At 45.8% G+C, this 18521-nt stretch overlaps 2 protein-coding genes across 3 annotated transcripts; one reads left to right on the top strand and one right to left on the bottom strand.

The window, feature by feature from the left end:
• Positions 1–200: 200 nt before the first annotated feature.
• M6PR (mannose-6-phosphate receptor, cation dependent) lies at positions 201–6836 on the bottom strand. Of its 2 annotated transcripts, XM_080362225.1 has the most exons (7): positions 6649–6836; positions 4665–4847; positions 4287–4459; positions 4087–4196; positions 3760–3890; positions 3095–3221; positions 203–2490 (listed from the first exon to the last, which is right to left on the bottom strand). In XM_080362225.1, exons 1-7 carry the CDS (start codon positions 6735–6737, stop codon positions 2368–2370), a joined length of 936 nt encoding a protein of 311 aa, XP_080218351.1. In that variant the 5' UTR covers positions 6738–6836; the 3' UTR covers positions 203–2367. The 2 variants fall into 2 exon arrangements, with proteins under 2 accessions (XP_080218352.1, XP_080218351.1); XM_080362226.1 differs by lacking the exon at positions 4665–4847 and having other exon boundaries at positions 201–2490.
• A 1531-nt stretch (positions 6837–8367) lies between these two features.
• On the top strand, positions 8368–17994 carry LOC308044973 (killer cell lectin-like receptor subfamily G member 1; the record flags this gene model as incomplete). The annotated part of the gene is made up of 5 exons (XM_080351963.1): positions 8368–8476; positions 13918–14010; positions 14757–14908; positions 16829–16932; positions 17883–17994. The coding sequence occupies 5 exons, from the start codon at positions 8368–8370 to the stop codon at positions 17992–17994; spliced, it is 570 nt and encodes a 189-aa protein (XP_080208089.1).
• Between the last annotated feature and the right edge of the window lie 527 nt (positions 17995–18521).

Here is an 18521-nt window from a genome sequence, read left to right as displayed (position 1 = left end):
TCACTTTAATGACATCCCTGTTCCTATGAGTGAAGACTTCTGAGGCTTCTTGAATCAAAACAGGCACAAAGGAAACTGCCCCTGCTTTCACCATGATAACAGTATTTGGTCTGGTGTCATGTGTGGGCAGGGAAGGGGTAGGCTAGAATCTCTTAACTGCAATCCACAGAGGTAGGCTGCTCTTAAACCATTTTATCCTCAGCAGGCTGGGTGTGGTAAAACTCCTGTTTAGCTATGTTACTTACTACTTCTGAGAACCAGATTTTATTTCAGTCAAATGGGAAGGTTTTTCTTCATTTCACATTCAATGCTCTTAATTTGAAAAAAAAAAAAAAACCAAAACCCCACAACTACAGTTCTTCAGGCTTTTTAAGTCTGGTTGCTTTTTAACCAAACCCGCTTCCCTTCAACCTGAACAATAACATTTGAGAAGTACAACCTTTGTCAAAAAGTTTCTTTTTATTTTTATTGCTGCATAGGAAACTTCTCCCATCCCTAACTACTCAACCTTTTAAAGTTTCAGTTTTGAAACGTGTGTATACCTCTGCCTCTTAAGACCCAAGGGAACTTGGTGATACAAGGTAGCAGCAAAAAAACATGTACTAATACAAAGAGATGCATTCCTGGCAAAAGAAGTTCAGGCACAAGGCGCCACATACTAAGGACCCTTCACCTTGGATACGTAAGATGCTCTGGCACCAAAGAAAGCTCTTGTTAAATCAGCACACCACTTTACCAGCTTTTTCAGTTGTTTTATTTTTGAAACTTGTGTTTTGTACAAAAAAAACCCAACAACAACAACAAAACCTTAAACACCATCATGAAAAACAGTAAGAGACTGACTTCCTATTTTTCCCACATTATGAGAAGGATTGAGACTGTAACAAAAGTCAAAGCAAGCAGGAATTGTTTGCTCACTCTAAACCCAGCAAGAAAGCAGGGCCAGCCCTTGTCCTTCAATGTCACTGTTCAGACTGCTTTGATAGTATTAAAACATACAAACCTTGTCTGTACTCTGCTACTAGCAGTAGTGGCTTGCTTATTCACAGTTTCTGCCCTCAAGACTGAGGACAGTTCTCTGCCAGCTTATGACAGGACAGAGTCTAGCCCCTTCACATAAAAAGCAATTAGGAATCAAATGGCCAAGTTTCTGAAGGTTTCTATTAAGTCTTACAACTCAGCTGCACCTGCCTTTCACCAGGGCCTCAGGAGGTCTCTCACTCCCAGCCAGTATCAGTATGCAAGTACCATCTGCAGAGGGCAAGCATTGTAAGACTGGTCTGCACTGTGCTTAGGGGGACAGTGATTTACAAAAACTGACCCTTTAAGTGCAGGAATCCTTACGCAGTTTTTAATATGTTAGCATTCTTATCCTTGGCTTCCATGGTTCCTTTTTTATAAAAATAAATTCTGGTAACTCTGTGGGAAAACACTCTGCCAAACAAGGAACTTTCAGCTAATGTGAAGTCACAATGTTGCCAGTGACTGGGCTGTGTGGGCTGTTACCTCAGGAAGCTTGTGACAGAACTCAAGTGGCATCTACCTTTCTCATTTTTCTTTGATGTCAGTTGCAAAAAATGTTCCCTTTACATCATTTCCTTTTGTTTCTCAATGACTGAGAAGACCAAGACTATTTTGACTTAACTGGAAAGTCATGAGCCTGTATTTAACTCCTATAGTTTTTTAGCATTGCCTCTCTCCAGTCTGAGAGAATGGCACGCATCCCTTTATAACTGTTGAAGGAAACTGTTGTATACTCTTCAACATATTGCAATTAAGAAAAGACTGCAGAGGTGCTAATGCCTCTTCCACCCCCACAGAGTCTGGCATAGAGCCCTCTGTGCAGGTTATGCTGGCAGAAACAGTGTGTAACGGTGCAGAAGCTAGAAAAGCTGAAAATGCATTCAAAGAAAAATTATTCCAGTGTCTTACAGATTCTGTAAACCCTAAGGAAAAAAAAGACACAAAAGATCCCTCTTATAGTCTCAGATGTTGTAACCCACTGCCTTATTTTACTTCCCCTTTCTGCACCCATCTGTGACCCTTCTTGCCTCTCAATGAATCATCTCCCATTCCTGCGTAGTGCTGAATGCTTGTAGTTTCCTTGCCATCTTCTACTCAACCCTCAGCACTTTTCCACCCCCCAGCTCTGCTGCATTTTTAAAAACCTAAACCAGCATTGTATTCGTAAGACCTCATGGACCAGTGCTGTTCACACCCAGCGGCATCCAGGGGACTTGACACACCAGAAAGCAACGGAAGTAAGTAAAGAAAATCAGAAGTGAGAGAAAGAGAACTGGCTGAGAAGCACCTGGCTAAACAAGTGCTGGGAAGATGGGGAGAAAAGAACTCAGTGTTGAAAGCCTGTCACATTGGCAGCAAGTGGTCATCCCGTTCTTCTGACTCCTCACCCAGCTGGTCATCACCCACACCACGGTATGCAGCTGGTGCATTTCGAGGCTTGGAGCGGCAGACAAAGTCACAGCCATCCTACAAGCAGAGGACATTGCACCAGAATCAGACTGTATGCAACCCAAAGCAAAGCAGCTTCTGTGACTTCTCTTTTGTCAAGGCATTACACCCACCCGTGTGCTGTCTGGGACAGGTCCCCAAAACTTGTCTTTACAAGAGAAGCACACACATACAAAAATCCAACTTGGTCTTGAAAGCTCTGGGGTAGAATGCAAGTACTGATTAACAGTAAGTAGCACCATCAGGCTGAGATGAGCAAGGAGAATAAATGGCACTGCCAAAGGTGATTAAGGAAAGGCCTCAGGGAGTTGGACACAAAAGTTTCACAGTCCCTAGCTTAACATTTCTACCTGGAATGTGTTAACTGCTAATGAGCACATGCTCTAGTTTGTTATGTAGTAATCATAGGATATCAGCAAGGAATCAGACTTAGCAAGGATTCGAAAACAGAGTACTCAAACCACCAAAAAAGCCCACACAGATATTCTCTTCTGCCTCAAGGTACGCTATCCTGGTAGGGTAGGTCTATGCAAGAGACCTAGTCCACAAAGACAAGGCAATTGTCGTGTCCTGTCCTACCATATGGGCCAGGCTGGAAATATACAGGGAAATATACACTCACCGCCACCAAATTGCCCAAATCTTGCCAGAAGGCAAAGTGAGGAAACTGCTCCATGCCCTTTGCTCCCACTACAAGGCGCTGGTAGAGGAACCCACCAATGATGTAGACTGCAATCAGTGAAGCAAACCTGGAGGGCAGAATTAAAAATCAGAACTGAGGAAATCCTACAGACAACCTCTTCTGAGCCAGCTACCTGCCTCAGATTGGTATTAGAGCAAGCAGCTGAACACCACTCAAGAACAGAGCTAAAAACAGACACCAGACCAGAAAAAGCCCCTAAAAAAATTCATCTACTAGTATAAATCTTGCAGCGGCATTACAAGAAGTAGTGCCTGTAAGCACAAACACAGAAAATGAGTCAAGACTCCTGTTCTGAATTCCCAGCTCTGGCAAATAGTTGTATAATTTTAGGAAGTCATATCTTCTGTGTTTCAGTGCACTTGTTTGTAAACTATGAAGCAGAATGCCTACAGAGAACAGAGCAGCTCTGCAGCATCACGCTTTAAGCAACAGTTTCTGTCCAAAAAGCTGAGAGGCACAGTAACACCTAATGGTGACTGTTGATAGGTATACTACAATTATCTAGTCTAGTATAGCATTTACTATGTTTTTAAATGGCATTGGAGATTGTGGCCCAGACATGAACAGCTCTTCCATTGACTCACGTGATCAGTAGAATGGAGCCAACGCTGAGGTGGGAATCCTCAGCTGGACAAGCCACACTGCTGTCCATCTCAAAGAGGTAGAAACAGTCTTGCTCCTTTTCCCGCTCTTCTGAAACAATGCTGAATGAACTCTGCAATTTAGGAAAAGTTAAATTGTGTGAAAATAAGCGCAGGCATACTGAACTTCACCAGAAGACAGTTCTATCGCTGTTGGTGCAGCTAGGCAACAGACACTGGAGGACAGAGAACCTTGCTGCCTCCTCAAAGCCCTTCTGATTATAAACAACTGTTTGTCCTGCTCCCCCTCCCACCTCATGTGTCACTCACCGCTGTAACTCCCTGCTTGCAAGAAATCATTATCACAGCTCGTCTCTTCTCACTACTGCAGTGGCTGCCATATGAATCACCTCCTTTATAAATCAGCATGATCCAGTCACCTTCCAAGAGAGGAACAATATAGGCTGCAAATCCAGATCAGGAGGCAAAAGGCAGATACTGAGTAAGAAAGGTAGAGAGCAGAATCTTACTTCCATTGAAGACCTGGGTTTCATTGATTCTTCCTATCACTGTAGTCTTTCCATTCTGTCTATTTGTTTGCACCAGGCCAGCAAAATCCTGCAAGGTGCTGTTGACCTCTCTGCACACCCTGAATTGGTAGACGTAGTTTTCTGTTTTGCCTTTCTCCACAGTCACGTTAAACCTGCAGCAGGGAGAGGACAGAACAAACAGCTCATAGGATTACAAAGAACAAGGCTCAGAGCAGCAGACACTCAAGACCTGCAAGTCAGTCACAGACCGTACTAATAGGGACACCTGTTCTGTGGTCTGACCCCAAATCTTCCCCTTCTCTTGGGCTAAGGGTAGGCACTGTGCAGCCCTGAGGTCTGCGGGGTGTTGTACTGTACCTCATTTGGCTCAGGGGCTCTAGTTTCTTCAGCAAGGCTCTTTCCATTTGCGACTCACTGCTCTTATCACCAATCACATCGCAGCTCCTCTCTCCCAACTGTTCAGACTGTTCAGCCCTTGCACCAACAGCAAGGGCCATAAAGACTAGCAGCACAGCAGAGATACAGCAAGGTGATGACATCCTGGACACACAGAAAAGGCAGAGGATTGACTGTTTCAGCCCCCTGTAAACTAAGTTCAGGGTCATGGAGTCAATGATTGGCCACTTCCTCAGTCCTGACTGCAAAAAGGGGAAGTCAAAATCTGGAAACATCTCACAGTTCCCAAAAAGCACAAAATCTGAATCTCTTGCATAGTCAAAGTCAATTCACTGGGCTGATTCAGGATTCTTTTCCAGGTTTTGCCTGGAGGTCACAAAAAGTTTTGCTGCTAAGCACATTAATTAGCATTGATTCAGCCAGAGCAGAGCCCAGCAGGCTGAACGCTGGAGTAAGTTTCAGGCATAAGCTATTGTTTGTTATTGCATTGCACTGAGAAGCCATTCAGCAGAAAATTATTTACCAAGCCTCTAATCAACCCTCTTTGCAGATCTCCTGCAAAGAGTTTACAGGGAAGAGCCACTGTGATTAGTCAGGCTCTGTTTGTTCAAGTGACTTAATAATTATGATATATTAACAATTACATTATCTTTCTAGTACTGCTTTAGCTGAGAATTTGAAAGTGTTTAATAATACTAAGCTACAACTTCACAGAACAGTTTTCTTCTCTTTACACAGGGCAAGAAGGGAAGGGCAAAACTGAGACATTCTATGTAAGATCCAACCAAAGAGGCAATAATGAAGATATTCTAGATTATCTGTCTTTCAGGTTCACACTAAAATCACGTTGGAAAGATCCAGTGATTGCACCAGGCAACCAGAGTGGCACAACACACTCCCCACCGCTTCTCCCATCACAGTTTTCAGTAAAGCTCCAGATGCTGATGGAAGGCAACTGATAGACACACAATTAAAGGGGGAATATTCCACATCTGGAATATAGTGTCCAGTTCTGGGCCCCTCAGTTAAAGAAGGACAGGGAACTGTTGGAGAGAGTCCAGCGCAGGGCAAGAAAGATAATTAAGGGAGTGGAGCATCTATCTCCCTTATGAGGAAAGGCTGAGGGAGCTGGGTCTCTTTAGCTTAGAAGAGACTGAGGGGCGACCTCATTAATGTTATTTATAAATATGTAAAGGGTGAGTGTCACAAGGATGGAGCCAGGCTCTTCTTGGTGACAAGCAATGATAGGACATGGGGCAATGGGTACAAACTGGAACACAGGAGGTTCCATTTAAATTTGAGAAGAAACTTCTTCTCAGTGAGGCTGACAGAGCACTGGAACAGGCTGCCCAGGGAGGCTGAGGAGTCTCCTAATCTGGAGACATTCAAACCCGCCTGGACACCTGCCTGTGTAGCCTCTTCTAGGTGTTCCTGCTCCAGTGGGGGGATTGGACTAAATGGTCTTTTGAGGTTCCTTCCAATCCCTAACATTCTGTAAAACAAGCCCCTGGCTGCAGCTGGACAGACAGCCCGCCAGATGGACAGCCTGTCCAGTTGCACCTCACGATCGCCCCAGGCCCCGCAGAGCCCTCGGTGCCAGCGCCCCCGGTGCCAGCGCTCAGCTGAGGCGCGGGGGGGTCGGACACGCGGGCGGCCCTTGACACAGGAGCTCGTGACTCGCCTCTCACGAGACCCAGCGCACAACCCGCCCTTCGCGCTTCCCCGGGCAGCTGCTGCCAAACGCTGTGCTCACGCACCGCCTGGAGCAACAAGCGATGCGACGACGGTGCCCTTGGCCGGTACTGCTCCGGCGGGCAGCTCGGGCCGCTCGGGGCAGGGCGTAGCGGCCTCGGTGCCACCCGGCTTCCCCCACCCCGCCGCTCCCCACCTCTCCCGCGGCCCCGGGCTCAACGTGCCGCCGCCAGCCCCGCGCCACCGCACCCACCTGCTGCAGCGCCGCCCGGCCTCCCCGCGCCGCGCACGGGGACAGGCACGGGCGCCCCTACAGAAGAGCGATCCGCCGCTCACAGGCATCCCATCCTACGCGCCCGGCGGTGAGGGGCAGCCCGGGGGCCGCAGGTGCGGACGACACCGGCTGGCCTCGGCCGGCTCCCGTGGCCCACCCCGCGAACCGGAAGCAGGAAGGGCGTGGTGAAACCGGCACTCTCCGCCAATAGAAGCAAAGGAGCCGGCGAGATCGCCACGCCTACTGGCAATTCCTCAGCGAATGGAAAGCGACAATGGAAAGGAGCAGCTTCTAAAGCCCGCCCTAGGCTATGACGAAGGCGGCCCCGAGACTCGTCTCCTTCTTGTTCTCTATCCAATAGGCGATGAATAGAGGCGTGAAGATCCCGCCTTCCCTCGCTTCTCTTCCAATGACCCATGAGCGCCAGCTGAAAGGCGCCCTGTAGCGCCCGCCGGCTGACCCCTCCCAGCAGACAGCCTCTGCGGAGTGCGGACCGAGGCGGGAGCCGCTCGCCCAATGGAGGAGAAGGACGCCTCGTCGGGCCGCCCCGCCCCTCGCCCCGCCCCCCGGGCCAGACGGCCAGACCGGCCCCGCGGGGTGGGGTGCCCGGGTACGTCTGCCCCACTGTGGAGACGAACTGTTACCGTTCGTGTTGGAATCACCTACAGGGACGGTAGCACGTCAGTAACGGTGGGAGGCGGTAGTGGCCGCCACTAAGTCACAGGATCATAGAATTATAGTAATGGAACAGCTTGGGTTGGAAGGGACCTTCAAAGTTCATCTAGCCCAACCCCCTGCAATGAGCAGCGGCATCTTCAACTAGATCAGGTTGCTCAGGGCCCCATCCAGCCTGGCCTTGAATGTCTCCACGGATGGGGCATCTACCACCTCTCTGGTCAATCTGTGCCAGTGTTTCACCACCCTTATTGTACAAAATGCCTAACCTGAATCTTCCTTCCTTTAGTTTAAAACCATTACCCCTTGTCCTATTGTAACAGGCCCTGCTAAAAAGTCTGTCCCCATCCTTATAGGCCCCTTTCCTCATAGGAGCAATGTTCCAGTCCTGTCATAATCTTTGTGTCCATATGCTTGACTCTCTCCAGTATGTCCATGTCTCTCTTGTGCTGATGCTGTTGATATGTTGATGCAGAGGATATCGAGGGATGCCTGCCTGTGTCTCAAGCACTTCCACACTGAGTGTTGGGTGTAGAAAGAGTTCCCAGTAGAAGTGTCCAGTGGTCACAAGGCTTCCTTCTCAAACCCATGCTGTCCACTTCTACTTTCCTAATGACAGGAGTTGGGCTGCCAGTTTGCCATAGCCATTGCTTATTCCTCTTTCCACCTTGTACTCTCACTATTCACCTGCTGTGGTCCTGGGAGGCAGCTCTTCAGAGTGACACATTCTCACAGCCTCTTGCATTAGCAACAATTAGAATACCCACACACTTTGTGATTAATCACCTCTTCCACTGATATCTACTCTAAGACATCCCTTAACAGGTTAGGAAATGGAAAGTTATTTCATTTCCACTGCTTTTCATGCTGTTATAAATTTAGTTATTTTGATCAGCTGGAGATACAGGTTTCACACTTCTTGTCTTCTGAATGTAGCCTCAGGTTTCCTATTTCACAGGTGTTGAGCCCTGTCACTCAACAGCCTGATTGAAACATCTTGTCATACGCACTCTTTGCGTTGGCATGGAGGGAAGCAGATCAGAAACTTCTGCAGCTGAAGCAAGTGAGGAAATAATTTATACTTCTGTTAAATTCTCTCAGTTGAGGGCCAAAGCTGTACAGGAAAAAAGAGGTAAGGAAGCTGGATGAGGTAGGTCAACAGAAGATTTTGTTTTGAGTGAAAGCAAGTTCTATCAAAACCAGTCCAAGCTGGCCACTGATTTGGAGTGCCAGCTTATGGTGCTGTTGCTTTGGTTCTAAAATTACTGTATTTGAATGTGATAAAAGCCAGTGGGTCAGAGACGCAGCGTTGTTCCTCTCTCTCTCTCCATCAGTACCCTTTTGGTGTCTACTCGTGGGCATTCAATCCAGGCATCCATTTCTGCAAAAGAGGTTTGCAGTTTTAAAGTTGTCTGCTTGTCAGCAGTAAGAGATTGTCAGCCATAGTTCTCCAAAGGGCAGGCAAGATGCATGTACAGATAAATTAAAGGCATATGCTAATCAGAGACCAGGGGAGGCATATGAGATCATCCAGTCTCTCTCCCATGGGACTCTGCAGGATTCTTTTGTGATACACTTTTTCCTGTGTTTTCACTGTTTAGTTTTACATACCTCCTCAGCTTTTGCCTTGAGACAGTTCTGCAGGGCATTTTACTATCAGGAGATTTTCTTAGTGCTATCCCTAAATGTTCTCTTTCCTTATTTCCGCTCCATTCCCCCTGTTCAGGCCTTGCAAATGTCACACGTAGCAATTTCTCTGGCTGCTTAGTTGAGAAATACCGCCCTAGAAGAGTGAGACTTTGCATTGGTGATCATTCTTTAAGTGTCTCTGTTCGATGAGCTGATTGCTTTTCCTCTAAATGCTCATGTCCTTTAAATGAGTTGTGTTGCATTGGCTGTAACACTAATGGTTGACCTCAGCTTTTTTCAGAGCTGTTACAGCAAAGGGATGTTTCACTATGGGAAAGGAGATTCCTATGCCCCGAGCAGAATAACTTCATATATAAGTGGTTGTTACTGCTGCTTGGTCACTTGCTGCACTATGCAAACGAAGGGAGCACAGAAACCCTCAAGTTCCTATCTGGTAATCACACACCATCTGCTTGGAAGGCAGTCTTGCTTTTGCATGTGTTTTCATCAGAAGTGATGTTTTCTGTTGCATCAGAAAACACAAGCACATCCCTTCATTCCCTGCAGTTTGTGTTGACTCCCACCTTGTTGGAGGTGGAGATTACCCAATGTTCTCTTGAGGTGATTGCAGTTGTCTTTTTAATATTCCTCCTCTCCAAATTTCTCTATGTACCCTCACCTTTTTAAGTTAAAGTCAGAGGACCTAAAATAAGGAATCTGATATTTGAACACAATTTCTGTGGATGTAATTTGATTATTTCCCAGCTCTCTCGTGCATGTAAGGAGTCTCTAAGGAGCACAGTTTAAGTACCTTTCTTTAGAAGATCTTTATTTTCAACTGTGTCCCCAGCTCCATAACTTTTGAGAGATGTGCTCTCAGATATCTATTGTCTGTTTTCAAATGCTGCCCTTGCTACCAATTCACCCCTGTGACACAGTGTCACAGGTGTATAGAGCAGTCCTTTGGTCAAACCAGCTGGTTTTCGCTCTCATGGTCTCCTTGAAAATGAACAGTTGCCCTGACTGTCTTGTTTGGCTTCCAGAGAGCCTTAGATACACCACACTACCAAAATGTCAGTCCAGCAGTCACTTAAGACAGTGTTAGACTGTGTGGCATGCTTGTAGGGATAGCAATAACCAGGTCTGTGCCACAGCCAGGGACAGGATCCTTGTTTCTCAAATCCTCCTCCCTGGCTATAGGTAGTAATGCTGCTTCTATACTGATGTAGGCAGAAGCTGATGGGAGCCATTTAGGACAGTGCAATGACATTCTTCAGGTTGTCCTAGAAGACCTGAATTATAAAATGCTAACAGCTTTTAGTTTTTGAACTGAATCTGGACTCCAAAACCTAAAAGTATTGGGCCACGTTGCTTGCAGATGAATACAGCCTATCACAGTCATTTCTCCAGAGCGCTGAGAGACCTAACAGGGTGTTTTGTATGCTAGAAAATTATAACATTGGATATTTATGTTAAATGTCCACTGGTCCACTTTTCTCTTCCCTTGGGGAGACTCTTCCACAGTTCCTCAGACAACGACATGGAAATAGTTCTCAATGGTCCATTCAGATTTTCCTCCTGTTTCAAACTCATCTCAGGTACTTCTCCCATCCTCTTCTACAGGAGATTCACATGTGGTCCAGCGGCTGCGAATCAAGCACAAACCCTTGAACCTGTTTTAAAAAGGGGCAACTGTGGGGAACCCCTTTTGCAAGGGGTAAAAATCCAGATTTATGAAAGTTTTTATTCCACTTTCCTGGTTTGATTGCTTCAGTTCAAGTGAGGTTTAAATTCACCTCAAACGGTTAAATATGAGTTTCCCTCTTCATTTTCTTTTTTCCTCCCCAAATCATCAAATGGCAAAATTTTTCATTTTTGAGAACTGAAGTGAACTTCTCACTGCTCTGGTTGTGGAGGTGCCCTGGGATTTTATTTTCATGCTGAGTCAGTTCCCTTTTATTCTGCTGTTAGTTTTGAACAATAGAGGGTGAACTTCTCTGTTCGTTGCCAGGAGGCACCAGCTGGGTGATCTTTTCCCTAAGATCAGGAACAGTGATATGGAAGTTGCAGGAGATAACTTCTTTGAGAGGCCAGAGAGAAAGGAAAATAAAAGTGCAAATCCTTAGAAATGTGGTCTCAGAACAAAGAATTAGGTTTCAACAGATATTTATCCCCTTGTACCTAGTTTTCAGTTGTAATCTGCAGAGAAGCAGCTCCACCCTTAACCTCATCTGACTCCATTCTCTTGAGGCTTAATCTGATGGCAAACCCCATGTCACCAGAGACAGGAAAGTGACCTTACAAGAGGAATAGAGAGCAGGCAGAGAGAACAGGTACACAGTTCAAGTCCTTCAGTTCTCCCATTGTCCTTGTGTGAAGCTGAGGAGTAGGTTGTAACTGAAAAGTCTTTCTGTATTTTGTAACTGAAAAGAGATGGCTTTTGTTCTTTAATAATGATTTAAAAAGATGTAAATGTTGGTATTACAAGTACAGCAGCTAGAAGGTCCTGCAAGCTTCAGACAACACAACAAAACCTTTAACTTAGGAAAGATCTTTCTACCAGAAGAATGATGCTTACAATGGAGCTCTCTCATCCCCTCCTTTGTGACCCAAGACACTTATTTTAATCAAGCCCACAGATCTCAGTATATTGCTATAAAACCAGAACCTAGTCTTAAAACTGATGAGCCTGCAAACTGCTCTAAAATCAAAATCAATTCATTTTTATTAATTTATTGATCTGGCCTACTTTCTGTATTTGGACAAAGCTTCTGATGGTTAAAGCATGCATTCTTGTTCTTAAGCAAAGTCCCTTCCCCTTCTATTTCAGCGCTGGCTTTTCCTTCTCACAGTATTTTTGATATGTAGTGTGCATTTGTTTTCAGTCTCCACCTAGAGATCCTAAAAAAGTCTTCCCTACTGCTTATAAATATTTTATTCTTTTAGCCATCCCTTTTAATTTCTCAATGACAAACTTCCTCATTTTCCTGTAGTTTCCCATTTTGAAATTATTATATTACAGTGCCTTTTTTCCCCCTGTCATTGTGGTTCCTGATTTTTGGCTCTGTTGAATCTCAGTGTGGTTGTGTTCCCTGCAGCACAGCAACTGCTGGATGGAGCTGTGCTGAGCCGGGTGGCCCAAGCAAGGCTCAGGGCAGTCACCAGCTGCTTCGTTTTCTGTGTTTCCCAGCTCACCACTGTGTGAGGTGCCTGTTGATGATGTCTAAGCATTCAGTCTCAGCATCATGCCATGCCATGGCATTTGTATAGTTTCATGTGATTAATTGATACCCCTCATCACTGTGCTTCTCTCACACTTGCTCTGGGTTATTTTGACGGTTCATGACTGCTGTCACCATCCTTATCTGGCAGTCCATAATATAATTTGAACCCCCATGCATTTAGTAGTATTTGCTTAGTCCGTGGCAGGCAATTACTGTTACTGTTACTTCTCTATGTAGTTGTTTAATCTAATTTGACCATAATTTTATTTGAGCAGAGATCAGCCCCTTCTGTCTTGCCTGTGTATTTTGTATCCTATTGCTATGACATCCTGCTCACAGCTCTTCTGCCAAGTTTTTTATGTGGTTGCTGTGGTGGTGTCTTTGGTTAAAGCTAGCTTTCCCCTTCCTCCATCTTTTTCCTTAGACTCCTAGCCCTTTTTTGGAAGTACAAATATGTTTGTTTGGGTTTTGTGACATGGCTGAGAGAGAAACACCTTGGATGTCAAGAGCCTCACCGAGGACTTTGTTGCTAGATTTGGATAGAAGATTCTCAAGCACCACAAGAGCAGGTTGTGGTACATAAGTTTAAGGGATAAGCACATGGAAATCCTGAGTTCTTCACCACCAGTAATCATTAGCTGCACATTAGGTGTTTCTTAGAAAATCCTTTTGTCTGTGCAGCTGTCACCCTGAGGTTAGTAAAGCAAGCAAACCAAAACCCCATGGAGCTCATCTGTGGCAGTTAAGTATCATCCTCTACTCAGCCTCGGGGAGACAAGGTTTTAGTGCTGAGATTTCAAATGGTTTATGGAAAGTGAATGCCTCTTGGGTCAAACACAGCTCCAGGAGATGACAATAAGAAAGCAATGTGTTGCATGGTGGTTAACTTGTTGTGCTGTAAATCTCTACATGGCAGTCCTGCCCTGCTGTTTGAAAGGAAGCTGTGCTGGGCTATGGTGGAGGCAGCCTAAACACTCACCCTCTGTCACTGGCAGCAAGTGAACAGCAGATGGTGGTGAAAGTGTGGAGGGGCATGCCAAAGTCTTCAAGGCTGACCCTCACATCCTGCCATCCCACCACTGCAGAGGTGGATGAGAGCATAGGACTGACTTGGGAGTGTCCTGGGAAGATGTAACATGAACCTGTGTCTAAGCCTGTGAACAGGATGCTGAGGTTAAACCTGCCTCTGTTGCTGAGAGACCTGGGGGAAAGGCCTTGGGTTTCTTTTTGCACTTCAGCTGGAACATGATGGCTGTGGCAATGCAGCTCTGTGTTTGCACCCGGAGCTTCAATGCTGAGACTGAAGTGGGTTTGCTAGGAGGCTCCTGCCAGCATGAGATGCCATAGGGTGCCTGGGGGGCTCTGGCTGACTTGGGGCAGATGTTTCCTCTCCTGGGGTGAGCCACTGCAGGAGCTGGACCAGCTGGCTCTGTGGCCAGGCAGGGGCAGAGCTGTGGCTACTCTGGAGACAGGTACATCTCCTGGAAAGCTCAGGCAGGGACTGAGGGTCCCAGGCTCAGATGAAATGGGGCCCTGGATGAGTGGGCTGGAGCGTGGCAAGGCCCCGGGGTGGCTGGGCAGGGATAGTGATGGCAGCGATGTGCAGAGTATAGAGAGACAGGGATGCTCCTTATGGAAATGCCCAGGACACAAACCATGTAAAACTACCATCAGTTTTCATGTGGCTCCTGTTCACTATGGTTTCTTTTCTCTTTCACAGCTCCCTGTCTGTGGCCAGCAGTTGTGCGGGGCTTGGCTATAGGCTTTGGGATACTGAGCATCTCCCTGGCAATTGCTTTGATTTGGAAGATGAGTAAGTGCACAAAGGGGTGCTGAGGATGAGCAACCAACAGCAAAGGATTGGAGGCTCATCTAAGCACAGGAGCTCTCATCCTGAACTTCATTACATGGGGTTAAACGATAAGCTATTCTGGATATCTACCAGCCTTAAGTACCTACTGCCTATCCAGAATATTTTGAGGAATATAGTCCTTGTGCAGACCCCAAGCAATCTGTTTCAGATCCTATGGCAAAAAACTGTGAAATATATTGTAAGGTTTCTATAGGCTTATCTGTTGTAATTATAGTGGTAAACTGTAGAACAAATACGTAAGGTCTATAACACTTTTGCATGCATGCAGAAGGTGCTAGACCATGTGGGAGAGCGTACTGTTTACTGCTTAAAATCCATTCACCTCATGTATGGTGTGATCACAATGTACCCACAAAATGATGTAATTATTTCCATCACTTTTTGCACACCCAGAGTGTTGTCTGCTTTCAGATAGCAAATTTTGGTTCTCATATATCTGAGTAGTTCAGAGGAAGCCTAGACTGAGGGGTTGCACCAGCATCAGAGTGCATGTGACTCTTGTACAAAGGCTTGGAAATTGCACAGAGGATCTGAAGTTCTGCCTTCACGCGTTGTTACTTTTACGTGTTTACCCTGACTTGCATTTTCTGCATTGCATCTATCCAGGAGAGTTGCTTTTCCTTGCTGACAAGTGTCTTTCTGTTGGCTAATGGTAGAGAAAAGCTGGTATTTTGATTCCTTTACAGGCGACACCCACCCACGCTGCCCTGAGCAGTGGGTGGCCTACAGAGGGAGCTGCTACTCCTTCTCCAAGGAGAAGAAGGACTGGAATTCCAGCCAGGAATCCTGCTGGGCAAAGGGAGCCCATCTCCTGGTGATCAGCGATACCTGGGAAATGGTAATGGTTTTCTTATTCTTTGAGGATCTTCCTTTCCCTGCAGATACCTCAGTGATTGACATCCAAGCAGTGCAATGTTTTGACTTCAAAGGAGGAGAAGGATTTACAACGGAGGTTATAGTGCACTTCCAGTTTCACTATACACCTTGAAAGTTCCCAATAGGCAAAGAAGCAAAGGGGAGAAGGGAGAGGTGAGGGTCACTGTTAGGTACTCAGAATCATCCTATGAAGGATGTCAAGAGGCTGCCTTCTCCACTGTCTCTCTCCACCTCCCTTCCTATCCCAAATAAGGCTGATATGAATGATCACAGGAAAAGACTTTGGCACTAGTACGGTCACTGTACTCACTGCCTACAAACCAACACATCACCACTCTCCAGAAATGGTTCCTTTGCAAAAGTGATGCCTCTCCTCTCTGCAACCGCTCCAGCTGCTTCTGCTCAGTATCCCTCGCCACTCCCTGTGTTCATGCATGGATATTTCTTTCTTGGTCTGTTTTCAATGCTCACTTCCTCTTTCTGCCAAAAAGCCTACTTTTGCTGGTGAAATCAGAAGCTGCTCATTTTCTAGCAGGTGCTCACCAGAGACAGGGGTGTGTATGACCAGTAAAGAAATGGGCAGAGCTGTTCACTAAGAAGGTGAGGCACGTCTGCCTAAGTAGAGCAGAAGTACTTGGTCTGGTTTTGTGCAAGCCATGGCGTATTAGCTCAGGTCCAATGAACATGGCCAGCTTCCAGTCCCTGGACAGAAGTTGCATTGTATAATGTTCTGTGGGGGCTTACAAAGCCAGGTCTCTGCTCAACTGGGAGTAGGTACCAAGCCCTCACGCTTGCTTAGGCGTATCCTGATTCCATGGGAAATACCCATCTTCCCCAGATTACCCATTTCTCTGCACGAAGAAAGCTTCCCTGCTCCGGCTGCTTTCTTACTGCTGTCTCTACTACTAGAGTGTTACCTGTTATCCCTGCTCAGACTTCCCCATGTAAGCAGGACTTTCCTGGCTGTATATGCCCTATGCTGCAAAGGCTGTGACTGTTCAGCCTCCCTTTGTCAGGGAAGCACAGTCACCTTCCAAACCCCCAGCAACACTCAAGCATTCCTTGAGCTACTTCTATTCCCACCACTTTACCAAACCAGCTTTGTTAATGCATCATTGTGAAGATGTGACATCTGCAGTTTATGGCAGCAGGATATACGGATGGATCCCAGCCATACCACTGAAAGCTTACTGTTGTTTGGTTTCATTGCAAATGTGGACAAGACAAAGTTCTCTCTCTTGTCTATTTTTTTTTTTTTTTTGGGGGAGGGGGGGTGGTGGGGTGGGGTAATTTACTTAAAGGCTGAGTTTCTATTGAAGACTTCATATTTTAACAGTAAACAGGAATTAAAGGTTAGGTAAAAGGAAACGAACCTTGAAAACACATAGGAGGGAAGTTTGTATAAAATTTAATGAGCTTTGGAACTGGGCTCTTTACATGGATCTGTCATGCCAGCACTTCCTGCCCTGACCTGATTTTACCTTTAATTGTTAGTACTTTACATTAGCATGCTAGCTAGCTGTATGGTAGATCATTAATATTAATACTAATAGCATACGTTCCTACATAAAGCTATGTGTAGGATACTCCAGGAGGCTTGGGTGCAGTTGGTTCACCTATATTGCCCTGAGAAATGTCATTTGAAGAATCTGCCCAGGACCCTTGAAAGCATCCTTACTTCCTTGTGAGTGTACACGTTGTTATTCCAGGCATGATCTGCAGAGCTGATCTGCAGATCAGGTGTGGAAAAGCATTATTATCAGTCACTTAAGGAACAGTCAGGCGAGGGTATGTATCTTTCTTTCTGTTCTCTTTACTTATCCTTACCTCCATTTTCAGGCTGGCTTTCATTAGTCACTTTGTAATTTGTCACCATTTCTAGGCTCTGTTCAAGAGTATTAAACCAGAATGTTTCTGGATTGGACTGAGGAACAGCCCAGGATCTGGATGGATTTGGGAAGATGGCTCTGAATTAAATGGCATCAAGTGAGTTTCATTCTATTTTAAAAACAACAGTGCTAATTTTGATTGCCTGTGTTCCACAACACCCAGAGTTCCTGCACCAGACCTTAGGAGCTTTCTTCCTGGGCACATTTTCTTTTTACTGTCACCTGTACAGCACTGAATTCAAAAGGGTCTGCTTTTTATGGCACTGCACCTTCTAAAGGCATGTACCTCTGAAAAGCAGGCTATTTGTAGTATCTCAGTCCCCTCCAGCTGCTCAGACCAATGATTATTTACCTCCACTGCCCATACAGATGCACAGTCAGAAAAGCATATGGTCTATCTTGGCTTTACTGGGTTTAACCGTCTTGCACCCATTCTGCCAAATGCTGGTGTCACTGGGTGTGAGGACCCAGTTCTTTGCTGCTTCACTGGTGCCAACCCAAGTCAGAACATTAATTTTGGCGTAGTCTTCTGGGACAAAACTCAGCATTCTGCATGAGGCAAAGCATTATGATTTGGTCCAGTGACTTTGCCTGTCCCTTTCCTTTTTACGGCAGTTAAGACAATAAGTTAGTCTCTAGCACTTCCACAAGGAAACTCTGTCAGTAGGTTGGTACACCAAGCACTTGGCTTAGTTCCCTTCTTAAATCCAGTTGTTACAAACTCCTTGCAGGTGATCATCTTTACATTAAATTCTCAGCACTGCCATTCTCATGTTGGGGGGCATCACTGCCACTGTAGGACATTGTGTCTATGTTTGGTTCTGATTTGGGTTCCACAATGATAAAGTTACTTAGACGTGTAATCTTCAGGTGGATAGGGATTTTTTTGGTGTATGTTTTGTTTTCTAAAACCTGCCTTTTGGAGGTTGGCTTCTTTCACTTCCTCTGGACTCCACCCTTCAAAATCAGATGTTTTTTCTTTCTTGCCTCCAGGAGACAATCTCAACATTTTCTCTCAGTCTCACTTTTGTTCCATGTCTCTTGCAGGGTCCTCTCTAACAGCCCTGTGCAATGCTGTGGTGTCCTGATGAAAGGTCATTTGCAGGCCTCCAGCTGTGAATTTTCTGTTGCATGGATCTGTGAGAAATCTCTTAGATAAATCCCTTGTGCATTTTCATCTCATAACCATCTCATCAGTTGTACAAGTGGACCATTGTCCTGCAAAACAAAGCTCTACACAAGACCAAGGACTTGCCCTTTCCACACCCTCACAAAGGTGTTCTGCAGTGATGGGTTTGTTGCCCATAAGGGTAATTTATCCTCAGTATCAGATCCATTCTCAGTCCACATCTGTTGCATTACTGCTGTTTGTGACCAGATGAGACCTGGGACATGTCTCCTGCCCTAGTCTTTCCTTATTTGTCCTATAAGGGCAAAGAAAAGTTTTGTCACAACAGATACTGGGTCTTCAGATCTCTGAAGGTGAGCTGGCCATTATCCTCCATTCCTGAGCATCAGATTTCATTTCTATTCCCTGCTGTCTTCATTGTCTGGTGCCAGCAGGACCAGGAAAACGAAGCCTACTACTGTTAACTGCTGGAAACATATGAACAGACTTCTCCCAGTGGCAGCCTCTCTTTTTGCATCCCATGCTGTAAGTGGAAGAGAAGAGTGTGAAATGAGACT

The sequence above is a fragment of the Nesoenas mayeri genome (assembly GCF_963082525.1).
Source record: "Nesoenas mayeri genome assembly, chromosome: 1".
Lineage (NCBI taxonomy): Eukaryota > Metazoa > Chordata > Aves > Columbiformes > Columbidae > Nesoenas > Nesoenas mayeri.
The sequence above is the reverse complement of the archived record's forward strand: the minus strand, read 5'-3'. Positions and strand labels throughout refer to the sequence as shown.

What these genes read in the sequence shown, in the direction of transcription:
- M6PR (XM_080362225.1), bottom strand. Translation starts at nt 6,737, where the DNA reads ATGCCTGTGAGCGGCGGATCGCTCTTCTGTAGGGGCGCCCGTGCCTGT. An exon ending in GCCGGGCGGCGCTGCAGCAG is followed by an intron (nt 4,848 to 6,648) that starts GTGGGTGCGGTG and finishes CTGTGTGTCCAG; the next exon opens with GATGTCATCACCTTGCTGTA. An exon ending in GCAAGCAGGGAGTTACAGCG is followed by an intron (nt 3,891 to 4,086) that starts GTGAGTGACACA and finishes CCTAAATTGCAG; the next exon opens with AGTTCATTCAGCATTGTTTC.